Source organism: Juglans regia, chromosome 2 (assembly GCF_001411555.2).
Source record: "Juglans regia cultivar Chandler chromosome 2, Walnut 2.0, whole genome shotgun sequence".
NCBI lineage: Eukaryota > Viridiplantae > Streptophyta > Magnoliopsida > Fagales > Juglandaceae > Juglans > Juglans regia.
The window spans coordinates 28,668,766-28,686,390 of NC_049902.1; the positions used below are offsets into that span (position 1 = coordinate 28,668,766).

A 17,625-nucleotide genomic window follows, 5' to 3' on the forward strand; every position below is an offset into this window, starting at 1 on the left:
TTCCCCGCATCCCGCCTCGCATAGGGCTGGGGATGGGGTTTTCACCCCCGCCCCCGGGATGCGGGGACAGGGTGGGGGACAAATTGGGAATCCACCCCACCTCATTCTACTTAAAACAAAACACTACATTTTATTTGATTAAAAGATTATTTCTAAGTGCAGAAGTAATTAAAAATACATTTGTAGACCCAAATTATAAATTTAAATTTTGTAAATATGACTATAATTTAAAAACTATGTAATTTTTAAATTTGCTAGTGCATATTTTGTGTAAATTATAGTGTATTAGTTTTTAAACTATGTAGTTTTTAAATTTGCCAATACATATTTTGTGAACAAATCTAACAAATTGTAATATATATTTATATATATACAATTTGTAAAATATAAATATATATTTATATTTATATATATGTAAATAATATATATATATATATATATAATTGTAAGTGGGAGCGGGGCGGGGTGGAAGAAATGCAGAGCGAGGTTGGGCCCTCCCCGCCACCCACCCCCGCTGGGGCCCTAGATGCGAGGCAGGAGGCCCCGCCCTGCATGGGCGGAGCGGGGTTGCCAACTCTGCCATGCGGGAGCAGAGTGGAAGCAAAGGGCAAACAAGCCTTCTGTCAAGAATGTCATTATCAAATTTTTAAATCCCAATCTTTTCGAAAAATAATAAAAATCAACATCAAAATAAAAATAAAAACACCAACGAATCTTCCAGATTAGTAATTATATGCCCAATGAACGATACATGAGAAATACTAGATTTAATCTTGAGTTATGTAAATGTCACACATTTATTTTTAAAAATAGTAAAATTTATTATTAAAAATTTAATTTTTTAATGTAAATCTTATATTTATTTATTTATTTACGCAAGTCTAATGGCAAGCATCCATTGATTCCAAAACACTCATTTTTTTCCTCTAATTATTTCTCCTTGCGTTTTTTTTTTTTTTCAAAACGTACTTAAAAATGGCATAATCAAGATTTTTTTTTTTTTTTTGAGAAAGAATAATCAAGATCTTTAGCAAGTAAACTCTTTGCATGTAAAAAGTTTCAATATTCCTTTCATATGCGTGCTTGATTCGGATGACGAAAAATTTTCATATACATTTTCAGCCAAGAAAACAAAAAGGTAATAATTCACCTATCCTCATAACATATGCTATCACTCAAGTCTCTTCAACCAAAACCTTGCCTCTGGTTTCTCCCTTATTGTTCGTTTTCACAGCTTGCTTACTGCCTCCATAATAATCAACAGCAGAGCTTTTCTCTGCACCTAAAATGGCTGCTAAGGAAGACCAAGCTTCACCCGGCTGCTCATGGACCCAACACATCATGAAATAGATCTTCCTCCCGGCAAGCTTGAGCTTACTCCTAATTTCCACCCTCGTGTACTTTTTGGGTTTCTCCGACTTCAGTTCCCTCTCCCCAGTCTGAATCAGCCTCTGCAGATCACAAAGTGAACACACCAAAGCAGGACCCCCAAGAGAGAGTAGGCTTATCACATCTTCAACAAGAACCAATCCAAGTTGCAAGCCACCCATGTGTCTGTAAGCTGGAGAGCAAATTTGCTCCAAGCAATGAGACAGAGCTTCCAACACAGTTTCTGGTTGCCTGCCTTCACCCAAGACAGAGGAAACACTCAACACCACCATGGCTGATCCTATGGTATCTGATTGCCATTCTCCGTTGTATAGTCGAAGTGCGAAACAGTAGCTATATAAAATGTCAACCAGGTGAACAGCCAACAATGGTGATGGCTCTGTGGAACTAAGCTTGCTAATTGGAAGTAGTGGACTTTCGGGGCCAGGAGGAATCTCACTTGCTTGGTTACTTTCTAAATCTTCTTGTGGTAATACCGATGCTTCCTGCTTGTCAAGTGCCTGGATGAGTTGAGTTCCTTCCTGACTGAGGGATATTGTTCGTGCACAAGGCTTCAACCACCATGGATCCCATGGCTCAATCATTTTACTCAGTTCCCCTGATGCAAGCGCTCTTTGGAACTGTTTCTTCTCTGCTGCAGATAAATCATCAAAATCAACTTGATCTCCTGCAGAGAAGAAAGATAAATGAACTCTAATGAGTAATTACTAGATAGTCTTAAAAGACGGACATGTGGTACTCCAATCCTAACATAGGATGCCATATCATTAAGGCCTATTTGGATGTTGAGATGAGATTAGATGAGATGAGAAATCTATGAATAGTAATGAAATGGTTTGAGTTAATATGTTTTCTTGTGTTTTGAGAAATGAGAGAGAAAAAGTCGAATAAAAATATTATAAAATTAAAAATTGTTAGAATATAATTTTTTAATATTACTTTTGTTTTGAAATTTGAAAAAGTTGAATTCTTTTTTGTGTTTTGTTTGAAAGTTTGGAAAACTTGTAATGATTAGATAATGACTGGATGAAAAAGTTGAACATTTTAAATTGAAAAGTGTTTGTGTTTGAGTGATATTTGGAAGGAGATGAGATGAAATGAAATGGCTATCCAAACGAGGCCTAAAAAATAGTGCTTATACAAGTAATTTTAATGGCATGACATGTTGTGATAGGGTAGGAGTATCACATCATCCATACTCCAGGAAGATAACCCTACTAATTTTCCAACTCTCATCTGCTTTACGCAATTGTGCAGAATTTCAAAAACATTATATCCAGAAGAAATACCGGCTGATATTCACACTCCAACTACGACCTAAGGAGTGCAGGGATCCGCTTATTTGGCAATGTGTACTCAGAAAAGAATTGAAAGATATGCAAGCAATTAAGGCCTAGCATCTAGAAGAAAACGAGAGGATAGACAGGAATGTACCGGACAAAATCCTTTGAATAATCTCTTCAGACACAGTTGAATCTGCCCATAAAAAAATAGAGAGAGCAGAATTTCGTCAGGGCCTCTTCCAAACAATCATTCAGTTTATCATCCCAAAGTTGCTTCATAAAGAACAAAAAGGTGGAGCTATTTCATTTTTACTTGAATTCTTAAGCATATATGCATTTAAAATAAATTACCCATGTAGTCAATTTGCAACCATCAAAGCATCAGGATGCCATCAACCACTACTTGCAATTCTTTACTCAACCATCTTATCTATATTTAACTGCAGTTAAAACAAGGTGTAATATGAATCAACTGAAGCTATATGATCAATTTGGCTGTTCACCCGCAGAAATGATCACTTTGTTGAATGGTCTCTTTGTTTGTTTTATTTTTTAAATGTCCCAAGCGTTGATGATGAGGATGAATTTGCAGGCCAAAACCAATAGTAGAGACAAGACAGTTGTTAGGCCTTTTTTTTATGACATGATGCCTCAAATTTGTGAAACGTACTCCCTCTTGGGCGATGTTCATTAGGGGCTCTTTATTATGGGCTAGGCATTTTCTCTTGTATACTCCCAATGTACTTGGTTATGCCTATTAATATTAATACATTTTTACTTATGAAAAAAAAAGGTCACAGGCCTAAACAACCCACCCTCCCCCCCCAAAAAAAAAAAAAAAAAAATGAGTCAAATGAATCTCAACTTCAACTAGCAGCTGTTATTTTATAACAAGGAATTCCAAATACTGCAAAAGTGACATGTCTTTTACCCAGTTAAACCCTGGACACATGTGACATGTCTCCATCACAGGGACAAGTAAATCATCAGCTTTACACCGATGAGATGTGGCCCCTAGAAATTGGCAGCTTTTTCTCTTCCAATGAATTTTTTCAAATGAAATTCGAAAAAATTGTTGAGCAAACATTGTGCTGACAGCTTTGTAAGCTCTGGCCCAGACTTCCTTCACCATACATAGATCCTCTTTTCTGCATTTAGTCTATATCCTTCCCTGGAACATGTCTGTTATGATAGAGCCTAGGAAATTTTAGATTCACATGTTTGTCATTTGGGTCCCCTATCACTTCAAGTATGCTATATTGCAGATATATATTTTAACAGAGTTTCATGTCTAAAATATTCTGTAACAATTGATAACAGACAACTTCACCAAATCGCAGGATAACCCAACAATCTCAAAGGAAAATAAAAAAGTATATCTAACATAGCATCCTCATCTACTTATCACAGGGAAAAAAAAAACATACAATCCTCATCCATGCTCTCTGTTTCCTCTTCTGAATGGAACCGCTTCAATATGTCTAGCATTTTCCGTTTAGTTTCATCATTGGACTGCATCTGCTGAAGCTCCTCAACTACATTTTCTCGCATGAAGGACTCAGTGCATCGAAGACTATGTGACTGTTAGAGAAAACATATCATTAACCGTAACTCAGAACACAGCCTATATTCAATCAAACCAACCCAAAAGATATCTTATGAGGACTCTTCAAATGATATAGAATTTGGATAAGAATCAACAAGGCACAAGAACCCACTAGTTCAGCTATATGCAAAGTGATGAATAGCATCAGGATCCCCCCTTTCTCTCTCTCTCTCTCTCTCTCTCTCTCTCTCTCTCACACGCACAAGCAAAGCAACTCACAAAAATCCTAATTCAAAGGTAAGCATATATCTAACTTTCGATTTAAAAGAAGGAAGTTCTATAAAGCAAAGATATCCAAGAAAACAACAAACAAACAATCCAAACAAAGCCCTGGCCTTTAAAAAATATGCTGCTAAACGCAGACAAAGTCACGCAACCAGCAGGCATCAATTCTGCATACCTTATAACAGTGGAGGGAACAGTACCGAGAGTTGCATCGAGGGCATGTATACTGTGAAAATTGCTTCTGGCACCTGCTTTAAAGAGAGGGAAACACATGAATAGTTAAAAAAACTGCTGCAGACTAATTCAACATAAAATACAAAAAACTTGAGCAATACAAAAGGATACGTTTATAGAAATCTTTTATTCATTTACATTATTTAGACAGATTCTTCTTTAAAAGACTGCACAACATCAATATTACTTCCAGTAACACTTTCTTCACTTACAAAAAAACATTTACTTATACTACCTTCAGAACATAGTACACAATTTTGCCATAGATCCGCTCCAATTTAACTTCTCCTGTTAATCTCAGTCTATCTCAGTGTTCAAGAACCTAGAATGTTCATCCAACCATAAAAGGGCAACCGCAGCCCAGCTCAGTCGGATGGCATGATTCAGAAAATGGAAATAAGAAATAAATTGACTAATAAAGAATTCAAACGAATAAATCGTGAAGATCTGAAGGCATTAACCTGTGAAAAAAAGGCCTTTACATCCCAATAAGAGCATAGAGCAACCAGGATGAACCAAATAGTCGAGTCTAGTCCAAAAGCTACAAATTTATCACCTCTTAAAAGCTTGCGTCAAATAAAAATTAAGAATGCCATTGAACACTTTGATGACTACAACACTTAAACAAGCAACCAAAAAGATCATGAAATTCCGAACAAAATTTAAAATCGAAAGAAGGTTTGGAGAGGAAAATACACGTGGCAAATTATCCGGGAAGGAGGATTCAACGATGAAGAGTTGGAAGGTTTCTCGGAGGTGAGGATCATCTCCGCCATAACTCAGAAGCTCAGTGAGCAGGTCAGCACCAGTGAGACGCAAGTTGCTAGGGTTTTGCTTAGTTGGATTGTCTGCGTTTCGATTCTCGAACTCGTGTAGCGTTTCGAAAGCTCTGGAAAACAGAAAGGACAAAGCTTCCGGACGGATGGGTTTAAAACCCAATTTCACACCTAGTTAATTGATGGACACGTAGGCACGCTTAGAAAATGAAATCTGAACCCCGTACACACAATTTCGCTCTCCCTCTCTCCGAATGTCTCTCCCTCCCCCATTAAAGTATTGGTAATAATCTAGTCATTTGCCAATATAAATCCAAATTGAAAGCAAATAAGAGAAAAAATATCTACATTTGCCTAGCTAAATTTGTCAAGTTTAACATATATGCTACAGTATATCTTAACTCCTCTCCATATCTGGCGAGCTACTGTTCATTATGGAAAGTTGTATTTTATTATTTTGTCCGCTCTCTCTCTTTTCCTCGTTTTTTTCTCTTTCTTCTCCCATTTCTCTCGTTTTTCTTTTTCTTCATTCGAAACGTGTGAAACACAGACCTGCATCTTCTTCGATCGTCCACGCCCTCTTCTCTTCATCGATCATCCACGCCATCATCTTCTAGCCCACAAATCGTCCAGGCCGTTGTCTTCCAGCCCACAAGAGACCTGCGCATTTCCTCTCCAAATCTGTCATAACAAAATCACCATTTGAGTATTTCTTACAAACTGATTTCCGATTTATGTTTCGATTTACATGAGTTTCGATTTACATAGATTTCTTACATGGGTTTCGAGGGTTTCAATTTATTAAAATTTATTGCAATAACTGATATCTATGGGTTTCGAGGGTTTCGATTTACATGGATATCTTATTTGGGTTTCGAGGGTTTTGATTTATTACATGGGTTTTGAGGGTTTCAATTTACATAAATTTCTTATTTGGGTTTCGAGGGTTTCGATTTATTACATGGGTTTCAAGGGTTTCGAGAGTTTCGATTTACATGGATTTCTTGATAATGTTGAACAACTGATATTTATTGTAATTTTGCTTATTCGATCTGTTATCTATGATATATATTGCAGTTTTGGTTATTCGATTTGTACGTGTAGCCAGCATCTATGATATATATTGCAGTTTTGGTTAGTCGTGATATTTTTGTTGTTCTTGAGGCTCAGGAATAAGATGTTTTTGTTGTTCTTCTTTACAAAACAGAACACATGCATACCAGTTTATCTTTTTTTGAGAGCCATATTTTCTTGAGAGAAACCAAACTATTTTGTTATATGCTCTCGATAGAGGTCGATTACTACCTCTTTATGTTGTAGGTGAGTCTGATTTTGCCATCCCCTTTCAGTGAATATGTTCAAAAATAGTGTTCCAATTTTAATTGATTCTCATCAGTTTAACAAGTTAGAAAATAGGATTGTTAACAAGTACTTTTCTATTGTTCTTGTTAACCCTCCATATATATTGAAGCATGATGATCATGCTCACCATCAGGTTGAGGCTCTCAATGATCCAGACATGAAAGTGCATCCACCAAGTGATGCACAGCAGCCACCAAGGAATGCACGATGCAGCAGAGATCATTCCTTACCAAAGGACCACTCTATTTTGGCTTGTTGCTTGTAAATAAATTTCTGTTAGTGTCATTCTTAGTATTTTTTATAGGTCTAATTTTTAGTGTAGTGGACAGTACAGTTGAGTGCTAGGTAAAAGATAACATTTGTATTTTTTATTCCTTTTCGTGAATGAGAATAGAGTTTCTGATTTGTTCTTTATGCTCAGGTCTCTATCTCTCTCTCACACAATTTTGATGTTCATATCTGTATGATTCATTGTGAGATTTGATTACGCTTGTAATTTTATTGGAAGTGATATTATATAGTAATATGAAATGTTAATATAAGGTTGAGGAAACAAATAGTTGGGAAGAGCAATAATTTTAAGTAAAATATAAATTATTAATTAATATATGAAGTATATTTGCAAAATATTAAAAAATAAAATTTTGTAAAATATTATTAAAATATATAATATTATATTATTATTTTGACTATAAGATGGCTAGTTCAATGTGGATTCATCTAGTCAAAGGTTAATACTATAGCTAAAATTTGAGATTCTAGCTAAAATTTAGATTTGGCAATGGCTAGGACATTGCCAATACTCCTAGTGCACTCGAGCTTGAGTAAAAAGGGAAAAAACTCTCTAAACTCAAGCTTTAGGCTGCATTTGGTTTTTAAATTTATGTAAGTTTAGTTGAGTTCAGTATAATTTTAAACTGAATTTAATATTTAAATACATAATTCTTAAATTATTAAACTCATTCAAACTTAAAACATTCTTACACGTGAGACCCATAATATTTTTTAATTTAAACATATTTATATATGGGACCCACAACCTTTTTCAATATCTCATAAAAATACTAAACTCATTTTAATATTCAAACACACTTTAAACTCAGTTTAGATGGGCCTCACATAACTCTCTCTACTATTCAGTTCAGCTCAACATCAAAATACAACCTTACTCTTTTTTTTTTTCAAGTAACGACTGTCATCCAAATGAAAATATTATGAGTAAAGCTCATATTACATAATCATATACAAAATATCAAATCTTTTAGCATTCCTTGACTTCCATGTCTTGAGAAATCCAAAATGATAAAACGAGAAGACTAAAAAGATTAAGAGAAGGAAGAAAAATACTAGTACATACTGAATCAAAATAGTGTTCTTCCATTACATAGGAGGCTTTGATACCTGATTGAAACACCACACTGTTATGTAATTTGTCTTCATGAAGTTCAAACTAGTGATTACAGATTACAGAGTTGTCTCAGGATGCCACTTTATGCTACATCCAACACTAGGTTTCTGAATTGATGGTAATGGTTGGCTGTTGAGAACACAATCTATTGCTCTGCTCAAGTCCCTTCCACTAACAGGTACATTATTATTGGGTCGGGAATCATCAAATTGACCATGATATACCATTTCAAATGGCATCCGACCATCCTTTTTAAATAGGAAAAATCTGGTGTTCAAACTACTCCAAATTCTCATGCAATATCCTGTGACTCATCGTATAAATATGGGAAAAGATAGTTAAGTAGCTTAGCTTCTTCTGCCATGAATTGTGGTCCATCCTGTGGGTGAGTATGTGGCGCCCTCGATCCCCACGTGTTATTTTAGTGGAGTTTGTGATATCGGGATGATGACCACACGGATCACGCATCTCAACGATTAGTACTTAAAGTGTGTACAACATGCAATAAGTGTACAAAATAATATTCGCAGCAGAGAAATAAAAAGGTATGTCTTTATTAAGTACCAGAATTGTTCAAAAACAGAAAAGTAACTTCACTAGGATTAAACAGTCGTCCGACAGATATAATAAATATAGAAAATAACATAAGTGAAACAAATCTCATAATACTGAACAGTAAATCAGCAAGTCAAACCTTCGGCGGAGCTGATCCCTCAGGTTCATACTTGGGCTCTGCGTCAGATTCTACGAAACCATAAGACGGAACCGTAAGGTAAAACACCACAATGAGATTATGACATCTCAACAAGTAATTAACAGAAATAACATCCAAGAGATATATAAAAGTAACACGCGATCCCATACAGACATAGTTCACATAAAACAGTACCATATATTTTTATTCTCAAAATACCATTTTTAACCACTTACACCAAATATTCTATTTTTTGTCCAATCATAATTATTAATTAAAAAGCATGCGCCACGGTCTCCCCTAGGGACCGTCCGCATAACCTGACTTTAATCATCATATCACGGGTAACGTCTGTGCATGAGACTTAGTAACGAGCGATGCTCAGTTCCACGCTTAGCGCGTACGTGGCCAAGCATCCTCTAACATCGCCAGCCAAAGGCCACGGAATCAATACAAGAGCGTTACCGCCTCGTTCGTTCCCGCATCGCCCTACGACAACTCAAGAGACATCACGTCAGTCTGTTACGCTCCCGAGTGACCAGATGAGCTCCACCTAGATAATACATCATCTCGACTTGGGGTCGTGATACACACACACCCACATTTTCAATTACCATTTCAAACAGACTACGTAACATCACAGCACATTTTTAATAAAATCATAAATATGCATTTCAACAATTTAATAAGAATATATAATTAAATAATTCATTTACATAAAAATATTCCTTTATTTACAATTTCATTATTTTATATTACAAATAAAATCTCGTCCTTCAAACCGACCCAAGGCCCAATTCCAATAACCAGAATTCATAACCCAACGCTTCAACAACCCGAGGCCCAATTCCAATAGACCAATACAAACCATAGTACAATAGAAACTACAGTTTACAAAAAATGTAATTACAATAATTATATTAAAACTGAAAAATTACATATACGCGGGAAAAATCTGGAAGATCACGTGAAAGGAAAATACAAGGCGGCGGCACAACAGCGGCAAACGACAAAAAAGTGCCCAAAAATTGGGTTTCACTACACGGCAACAACCCAATTGATTTTCCCTCAAACTAGAACAAAACCAAGCACAACAAAATTCTCACAACTCTCGGACTCACCACAAAAATTCACATATCAAACACTCAAAATACAAGAGGATGAAAAGCTTTAAGAGAGGTGTACTCGAATCGGAATCCCCCAAAATTTGAGAAACCTGTGGCCTATTTATAGGCCAAAATCGGCAATTCGCAAGGCACGCGTGTCGCACGGTGGAAGAAGTGAACAACGGCAGCTAGCCGTGCGTGGCAGTGGAAATGATCTCACGCGGACGCGTGGTGAGGCGGCAAGAACAGCTCACACGGAAACCATGCACAACTTCACCGAGGAGCTTGCGGAAGAAGGAGCTGATGGCTGAGTGGGGTAGGAGCTGGACAGCCAGGACTCGGGGCTGCAACCGAGCGACACGGAGCTGCCGTGGGAAGGTGGAGGTGGCCCACGGCAGCTGCTGCGTGGGGGTTTGAAGAAAGAAGAAGGGAGGATAAGAAGAAGAAGAAGGAAGAAGAAGATGAAGGAAGGAAGGAGAAGAAGGGGCGTGCGGCGCTGCAGGAAAAGTCCATCCAAACGACGCCGTTCCACTAATTAGAGGGGAGGGCTGGGTCTTCACATACGGGCCGCACGGCTGGGCTGGGCTTCACTGGCACACGACTGGGCTGGATCCAAACTTGCAAACGGGCTGGCTTAACACAACACACACCCACGGCTCACAAGACAAAAACACAAACCCAAACAAAACACTACAAAAACAATTAAAATAACACACTTAAAGTAAAATAAAATTTTAGCAAAAATAAAATACCAAGAATAAAACAACATAAACAACATAATTTAAATAACACATTAAAATAACATGGAATTAAAATTACCAATAAATTAATAGTAAGGAAATAAAAACCCAACATAAAAACATACCATAATAAATAACAATAAAACAACACATTAATTAAAATAAGGATTTAAAACACAAGCAAAATTAGAGATCTCACAGAGTAGCTATAGAATTTGAAGATATTGCAACCACTGCAAGTCCTTTCTTCATGTAAAAATTTGTCAACTTCACAATAGCTTTCTTCGAGTGTTTAACAAATGGGCAGTGGTTGCAAACAAACATAACCAGCAAAGCAGGATATAGTTCAAAATCATCTAGTTTCCACACTTTCCCAGTAAGTGGCTCTAGAAGCTCAAAATGGGGAGCTTTGGAACCTAAGGATGCCCCTTTGGACTCAGTTCTAGCTGCTCGAACCACAAGCTTTCTTGCTCGTAGAGTGGTCACGAGATGCATCGGGGTAAAACCCATTTTAGAGGAGAATGTCGATCTAAGTAGGGTGGTGAATGGTGCTAATATGCGCGGTAGATGCAGTTACCGTGCACCCACCAACGACACCGCAACGGTCAAGGCCATGGTTGATGACTCTCGAGCTTCACTCAAAAAAATATCAATGGTGGGCGTCAGCTGAAGACGAGTGCAATTGGTGAGCGTCGCGTCTGGTGGGGCTTCCGTCGTGAGTCGTGTGGGCGTTCCAGCGTGAGTGAAGCTCGAGTGCAGAGATGGATTTTTTCCCTTTTCTAAGTGAAGCTCGAGTGCAGAGAGTTTTTTTTCCTTTTTTGAGTGAAGCTCGAGTGTAGTAATGGGGAGGGAGAGACATTCGAAGGGAGGAAGAGCGAAATTGTATTTACATGGGTTCAGATTTCTTTTTTTTAGGAGTGCCTAAGTGTCGTCCATCCTGGTGTAAAATTAGAGTTTAAACTTTTCCCAAACAGAAAACTTGACTCCGGTAAAAACTCATATGTTCCACCGCTCCAATATTATAAAACCCATTTTAAGTGGGATCGTCCAACGACTCCTACCCAAAGAACCAAATTAATTTCTATTATCCCAATGATGCATAGGAAGAAATTGGAAAGACCAAAAAAAATACCGAATGATACTTGGACTCCAGAATATAATAGATCTAAGAAAAAAAACTCTTAAGATATTGAAAAAAATACCAAAAGGGCAGACGCCGAGGGCGTCTGGAAGAGAAGGAACTGGTGGTGAGGGACTATGGTGGACGACATCAAGGGGAAGGGATAGTGACGGCCACGCGGGGGAGAAGAAAGAGAGAGTGTTATGATCCTGAGGGTTAAAAGTCTAAACAAATTAGTATCCAACAGTCATAGGGCTTTTAGATCAATGGTTGAGTTTTTAACAATTAGTATCAAAGTAGTGACCATGTCACAGGTTCAGGGGCAACCTATAGACTGGATTAAAATATATTGATACTATGTATGAGCATAATATTAAGTCATTGAATACTGATTAAATGAGTGAAGTTGTCAAAAAGGAAAGAGATACCACCAGATTAATGTCGATAAAGTGGGCTGCCATGGATGTCGGATTAGGAAGCATGATGAAATGTTATAATCTTGATGGTTAAAGGTCTAATCAGATTAGGATCCAACAGTCATAAGCACTATTTTAAATTTCGTACCGTACCGGCTGGTACAGTCGAAATTTTCCTTAACGGCTACTGGGCCTGTACAGGTACCCCATACGTTTCGTACCGGCCTAAATACCGATCGTATCGGCTTCAATTTCGGCCTGTACCGGCCGGTACCTACCAATATTTCGGTCTTCCAATTTTTTTTTTCATTTTTTTAAACTACAAGTTTATTTTTTGACCCTCAATTCAGACTAGGCTATTTATAATTTATATATATATATATATGAATTTATATATAATTTATTCATATATCGACTATCTAGAAACAGTACATGAAACGGTACCGGTATTGAAATATTTCGTTCTAGTGTCTTGACCGGTACGACTTCTGGTATGATATTCAAAATATTAGTTCTAAGACTTTTGGATCAATGGTTGAGTCTTTAATAGATATAGAAGTGGCATGTCTAAGAGTTAGATTAAGAGCGAGTGAGGTTTCCCAGGGGGACAGTGGTGGCCGACGGTGAGGGCAAGAGCAACGACGGTCGCACAGCAGGAGAAGAAAGAGAGAGAGAACGACGGCACACGGGTCCCAAACTCAGAGTGAAATTGAGAATGAGTGGCTAGTGCGGTCGCGCGTAAGAATCCTAAGTTCTAACCAAGCTAAACGATGACATTTTTTATTCTAAAAACGGCGCAATTTTGATCAAACAGGGCTGGGCTCCTTCGAATTTGGACCTTTGGGCTTCTACGCTCCCTTTTTTTAATCTTAAACCCTGTTTTCGGCTTTTCTTTTTTCATAAACCCTAAACCAAACTCTTTTTTTTTTTAACCCTTAATTTATTTTTAAATTTTTTTTAGCCATAATTTTTTTATTAATGATTTTTATAATTTTTTTCAACACTAAATTTAATTTTAATTAGTATTGATTATTAATTATTACTAATGTACTAGTGTTTAGTTACATATTATTATACTATAATATTACCTGATATTAACTTATTATACTATATTTATTTCTATACTAGACTTATACTATAACATGTTATTATACTACTAATTTATTTCTATATTTGATTATGTATGATAAACTGCAATAATACTATAATCAAAGCAGAATAGAGTCAGAGTCAAAGTCAGATCTGAGCAGAATCTGTCAAAACATAACTCCGACTTGGATTTTTGCATAGCCCTAGTTGGCTTCGAAGATAATGCGAGGGAAAAATTCTAGTTTAGCCATTGGGATGAATGAAAAATGGGTATAAAGGTAAAACAACGTGACACAATCTTGGAAAGTGCTAGTTTAATGGGGTGCAAACTGCAAAGTTTTGCTGGAAAGTGTATTTTCCTCTTATATCTTAATTTGTTCGTATATATATAGGAGTCTGATGGAAGAAAAATAAAAACTTATAAACTTTTTTATTATATTAATAATTATTAACAGTAATCCCCAGGTAAATTGTCACCATATCGTCCTTGACTGCAATGACTTTACTTACAATCTGGCCCTTAGCTCCGGTCACTTGTTTCAGCGGCCATACTCTCAACAATTATATAACGCGCATGCAGTACCACCGGCTCATGATTTCTTAATTCCAAAGTATATTAATATTTAGAGTAATATTACGTATAGTCGTAGAGTGTGCAGTCAATATGAAAAAGAGTAAGATTTATTATTAAAAAATTAATTTTTTTTCACGTGAATCTCATATTTATTTATTTTTTTCAAAACGACTGTACGGTACTTACACACTCACAACTGCAAATATCATTTCTATAATATTTATACATACCGAGCCAAGACAAACAAGATATAGTGGGTCTCGTATATATTCCCTTTCATCACTTTCAAGGCTTATTTTAGTAACTTTAATTATAGGCACTCAGATCCGTTGAATCGTCTCCATGGTTTCCTTATCTTTCTGTTCATGACGGTTTGGTAAAAAATGGTTACTCGGCTGAATTTTTTCGCACTTGTCATTGGCTGCAGGCGAGAATTCAGACAAGTCTGACAGCTCTTCAACAGCCTCGACGATGTCATTGATCCGTGCGGCAATTTCAATCAATAAAGAAGCTTGTGTTACCAGTGGAATAATCTCCATCAGTGGCATTAATGTAACCACTACTGTTCTTAAGGCTGCCTCTATTTTCTTGTTTTCTGGAATTTCAGCTTCCATGTTTGATGGGGGACTGAATAACTCAGGAGGGGATTTTAAGTCAGTTTGGAGCTCTTGAACTGCGCTGTTCAAATCTCCAACCAAGTAATGGATGTTAGAGGATTTCTTCATGGTCTTGATAGTCATTGCTAGCTCTCTTATGACACTTGCCGAGTTGGAGCTTACTTTCAAAGAATTTTTGCTGATATGCTTCTTTATGTACTCTGGGGCCTGTTGGAGTTTTTGCATTAGTGATTCTCCACATGTGTGCATGCAGAATAATATTATATAGGATTTGTTGGAACTTGGGTTGTAATTACCTCATGATTTTCTGAATTGATGCAACCATTGAGAGCCTCTATGCAATAGGCACAGCTGCGCATTGATGCCCCAATTTTCATGTACTGTCTCCATGGATGCCGAAAGTAGAAGCGGCCATGGGGTGGCTCCCATCTGGCAAAATTAGCCTATGAAAAACAATGCCCATCAATGATTTTAGTGAAAGATCGATCATAAAACAAAGTTCAAAACATGAATATATTGCATGGTCCTGTCAAATACCATAGATTCTTCTGCTGCCTTCGAACTTAGAACACATTTATAACCTTGCAGCTTCTTCTGACATTCCTTATCATAATCAGTATCATCAGCAAGGCTGCAGCCACCATCTTGGAAGTATTCGGATACACAAGCTGAATATTGTCGTAAAAATAGGGTATGATCAACAAGAAGTGACATGAATATTATAACAACTAAAAAAAAATATGTATTTGACAAAGTACTGACCACCTAGGGAATCAGAAAGCTTGTCCATGTTACGAGTTATTAGAGTATAGAGCTCTTGACCAGCCCAAATGGGGCAAACCAGCATGCTTACGATAATGCACAATGAAGTGCCAATAAGAATTGTGGATATTCTGTGATGTGCCAGATCAAACAATCTATCCACCCGATAACCTGATACTGAAACAAAGCTAAAGGTAAGGATGAATATCATGGCACCATAATCAAACCGGGCTTTCACCGAAGGAATGAATCTTGAGAAGGTCGCTGCAGAAGCTGAAGAAAAGATCGATGAATAATCATGAGTCAGGTAACTTATCTAGATTCATGCAGCAAGAAGAACCCAATATTCACGGTTATCAACTTTAATTAATTACGTACAGACCTAGTAGGAAAACTGAGACTCCAACAATTACAGGTTCAAATCTCTCTCCCGATTGACTAGCAACCCAATGAACACCAATTGCAAGAAATCCAGCAAGACAAGTCCCGAACACTCTGTTCAAACATTTACAAAGTGTTGCACCTGTATTTCATTGATAGGCAAAGTCAATAAACTGTTATGCTAGTCAAGCAAGTTGCTTTTGTATTGTGAGTGAATTTTAAGCACACAAATCTGCGAGGAAACCAATATCTTTTATGCTCATAAAAAAACTTTTTTATTTTCTGAATTTGAGAGTCTCAAATCAAAGAAATTAGATACACATAAAAAGTGATCAAATGAAGAATATATACTAAAAGATCCATTGCATATATCTCTTTCTGATCTTTCGTACGTACTTCATGAGGTTCTTAAATTCGACCAATAAGCTTTGAACAGATTTTTTGTACATGCAAGAAAAATTAGTCAAATGGTAGAACATTGATAAGTTGTACAAGCATGACATGGGTGGGTACTGACTCTTTTAAGGGTTGTGAGTACTTACCCACAGTGTTCTCAAACACAACCACAACAGTCATGATTGCCCACATAGCATTTCCTCCAACACCTTCGTACAGAGGCCTCGTATAGTAAAATAGCGAGACAACAGTGAGTGCCATCCCCACTTTTAGACAATGGATCACTTTTCTGGGATCATCTACCCCTAAGTCCCACGCTTTCTGAGAAAACTTGCACACTTTAAAGGCCAACCCCACAATAAAAAGTTTTAGATCACCAAGCAAGCTGAAATTGCTGCAGGCTGCAGGCTTTGCCTCCGGAACCAAAGTCTGTGATGAGCCATCGGCCACCTTTATCCTCCACTCCACTCCATTGTTTACTTCTTTCTCAGGAGCCATCCTTATATATGTTAGCTTCGAGAAGAAAGAAGAAAACTTGATTGCTGAGATATGTTGATCAAGTCACGCAACAGATCAAGCTCTGGGATAGTGAGAAAAGGTAGCCAAGAACCGTAATGGCATGCAATACATGAAAGGTTAGGCTTGGACGATGAAGTATTTATACAAAAGATCGAAGTACTATTTAACATTTCTTACTGCAATGAAAAATCGAGTATATAATAATATTTCCTATGACGTGAGGATACTTTTGCTTTTTTCTTTATTTTGTTAAAAACTTCAAAACATGAAAACCAACATTAATGAATTAATGAGTACTGCAAGAGAAAATCACTTGCACATCAAATTCAAATCATGATCACTAGCTAATACAAGCATGAGGAACGTCAAATTATATTATAATATAGTTGTTTCATATTAAGTACATATACAGTACTGTCAGATGGCCTTTTGGAAGGAAAATCCAAATATAATTAAGTTTTTCCTAAACTTTGAGGACCTTGCTTTCAGGAATGGAAATGAGGCAACATCAGTTTTCACTTCTCCTGCTAGCCCTGCTGATCAATTCTTCCCCAAAGCTAGCTAGGTCAAATTAATTTGGATGGTCCTCTAAACTTGTTACACGTCTCATCAATTGTTTATTCTTTTATTTTCTCCCCTGATCAGTACGTACGTCTCAATTGCATTGATCTAATTGTTGCAATTAATTGGTTAAATTTCCATGCAATTTCTTTAACAATAGTTGCCTGATCATTTCAAAACTTTGTATGAGCAGGTGACATATGCGTCCAACTAACAATATAATGGTTGGCAAAACGTCACAGAAGTGTATATATATATATATATGACTTAAATAATAGAGTATACCACACTCTGTTCATATTTTATACCCTTATTCCTCCTTTCTTCTAAGTGGATATTCGATTGGATTCCTCTTTGTCCCCCGTGA

The 17,625-nt window shown here is 36.9% G+C and overlaps 2 protein-coding genes and 1 pseudogene across 6 annotated transcripts; all 3 read right to left on the bottom strand.

The window, feature by feature from the left end:
- Positions 1-1,026: 1,026 nt before the first annotated feature.
- Positions 1,027-5,649, bottom strand: LOC109008741 (zinc finger HIT domain-containing protein 2). 5 transcript variants are annotated; one of them, XM_018988948.2, is made up of 7 exons: positions 5,434-5,648; positions 5,199-5,278; positions 4,973-5,059; positions 4,679-4,751; positions 4,100-4,253; positions 2,824-2,865; positions 1,027-2,056 (listed from the first exon to the last, which is right to left on the bottom strand). In XM_018988948.2, exons 5-7 carry the CDS (start codon positions 4,221-4,223, stop codon positions 1,176-1,178), a joined length of 1,047 nt encoding a protein of 348 aa, XP_018844493.1. In that variant the 5' UTR covers positions 4,224-4,253; positions 4,679-4,751; positions 4,973-5,059; positions 5,199-5,278; positions 5,434-5,648; the 3' UTR covers positions 1,027-1,175. The 5 variants fall into 5 exon arrangements, with proteins under 5 accessions (XP_018844493.1, XP_018844496.1, XP_035543717.1 ...); XM_018988951.2 differs by lacking the exon at positions 4,973-5,059; XM_035687824.1 differs by lacking the exons at positions 4,973-5,059; positions 5,199-5,278 and having other exon boundaries at positions 4,679-4,754; positions 5,434-5,649.
- Positions 5,650-8,239: 2,590 nt separating this feature from the next.
- Positions 8,240-11,345, bottom strand: LOC109000224 (annotated as a pseudogene).
- A 2,997-nt stretch (positions 11,346-14,342) lies between these two features.
- On the bottom strand, positions 14,343-16,676 carry LOC109008740 (aluminum-activated malate transporter 10-like). Its single transcript, XM_018988946.1, has 6 exons — positions 16,325-16,676; positions 15,784-15,924; positions 15,402-15,674; positions 15,177-15,307; positions 14,941-15,082; positions 14,343-14,848 (listed from the first exon to the last, which is right to left on the bottom strand). The coding sequence occupies exons 1-6, from the start codon at positions 16,674-16,676 to the stop codon at positions 14,343-14,345; spliced, it is 1,545 nt and encodes a 514-aa protein (XP_018844491.1).
- Positions 16,677-17,625: the final 949 nt, after the last annotated feature.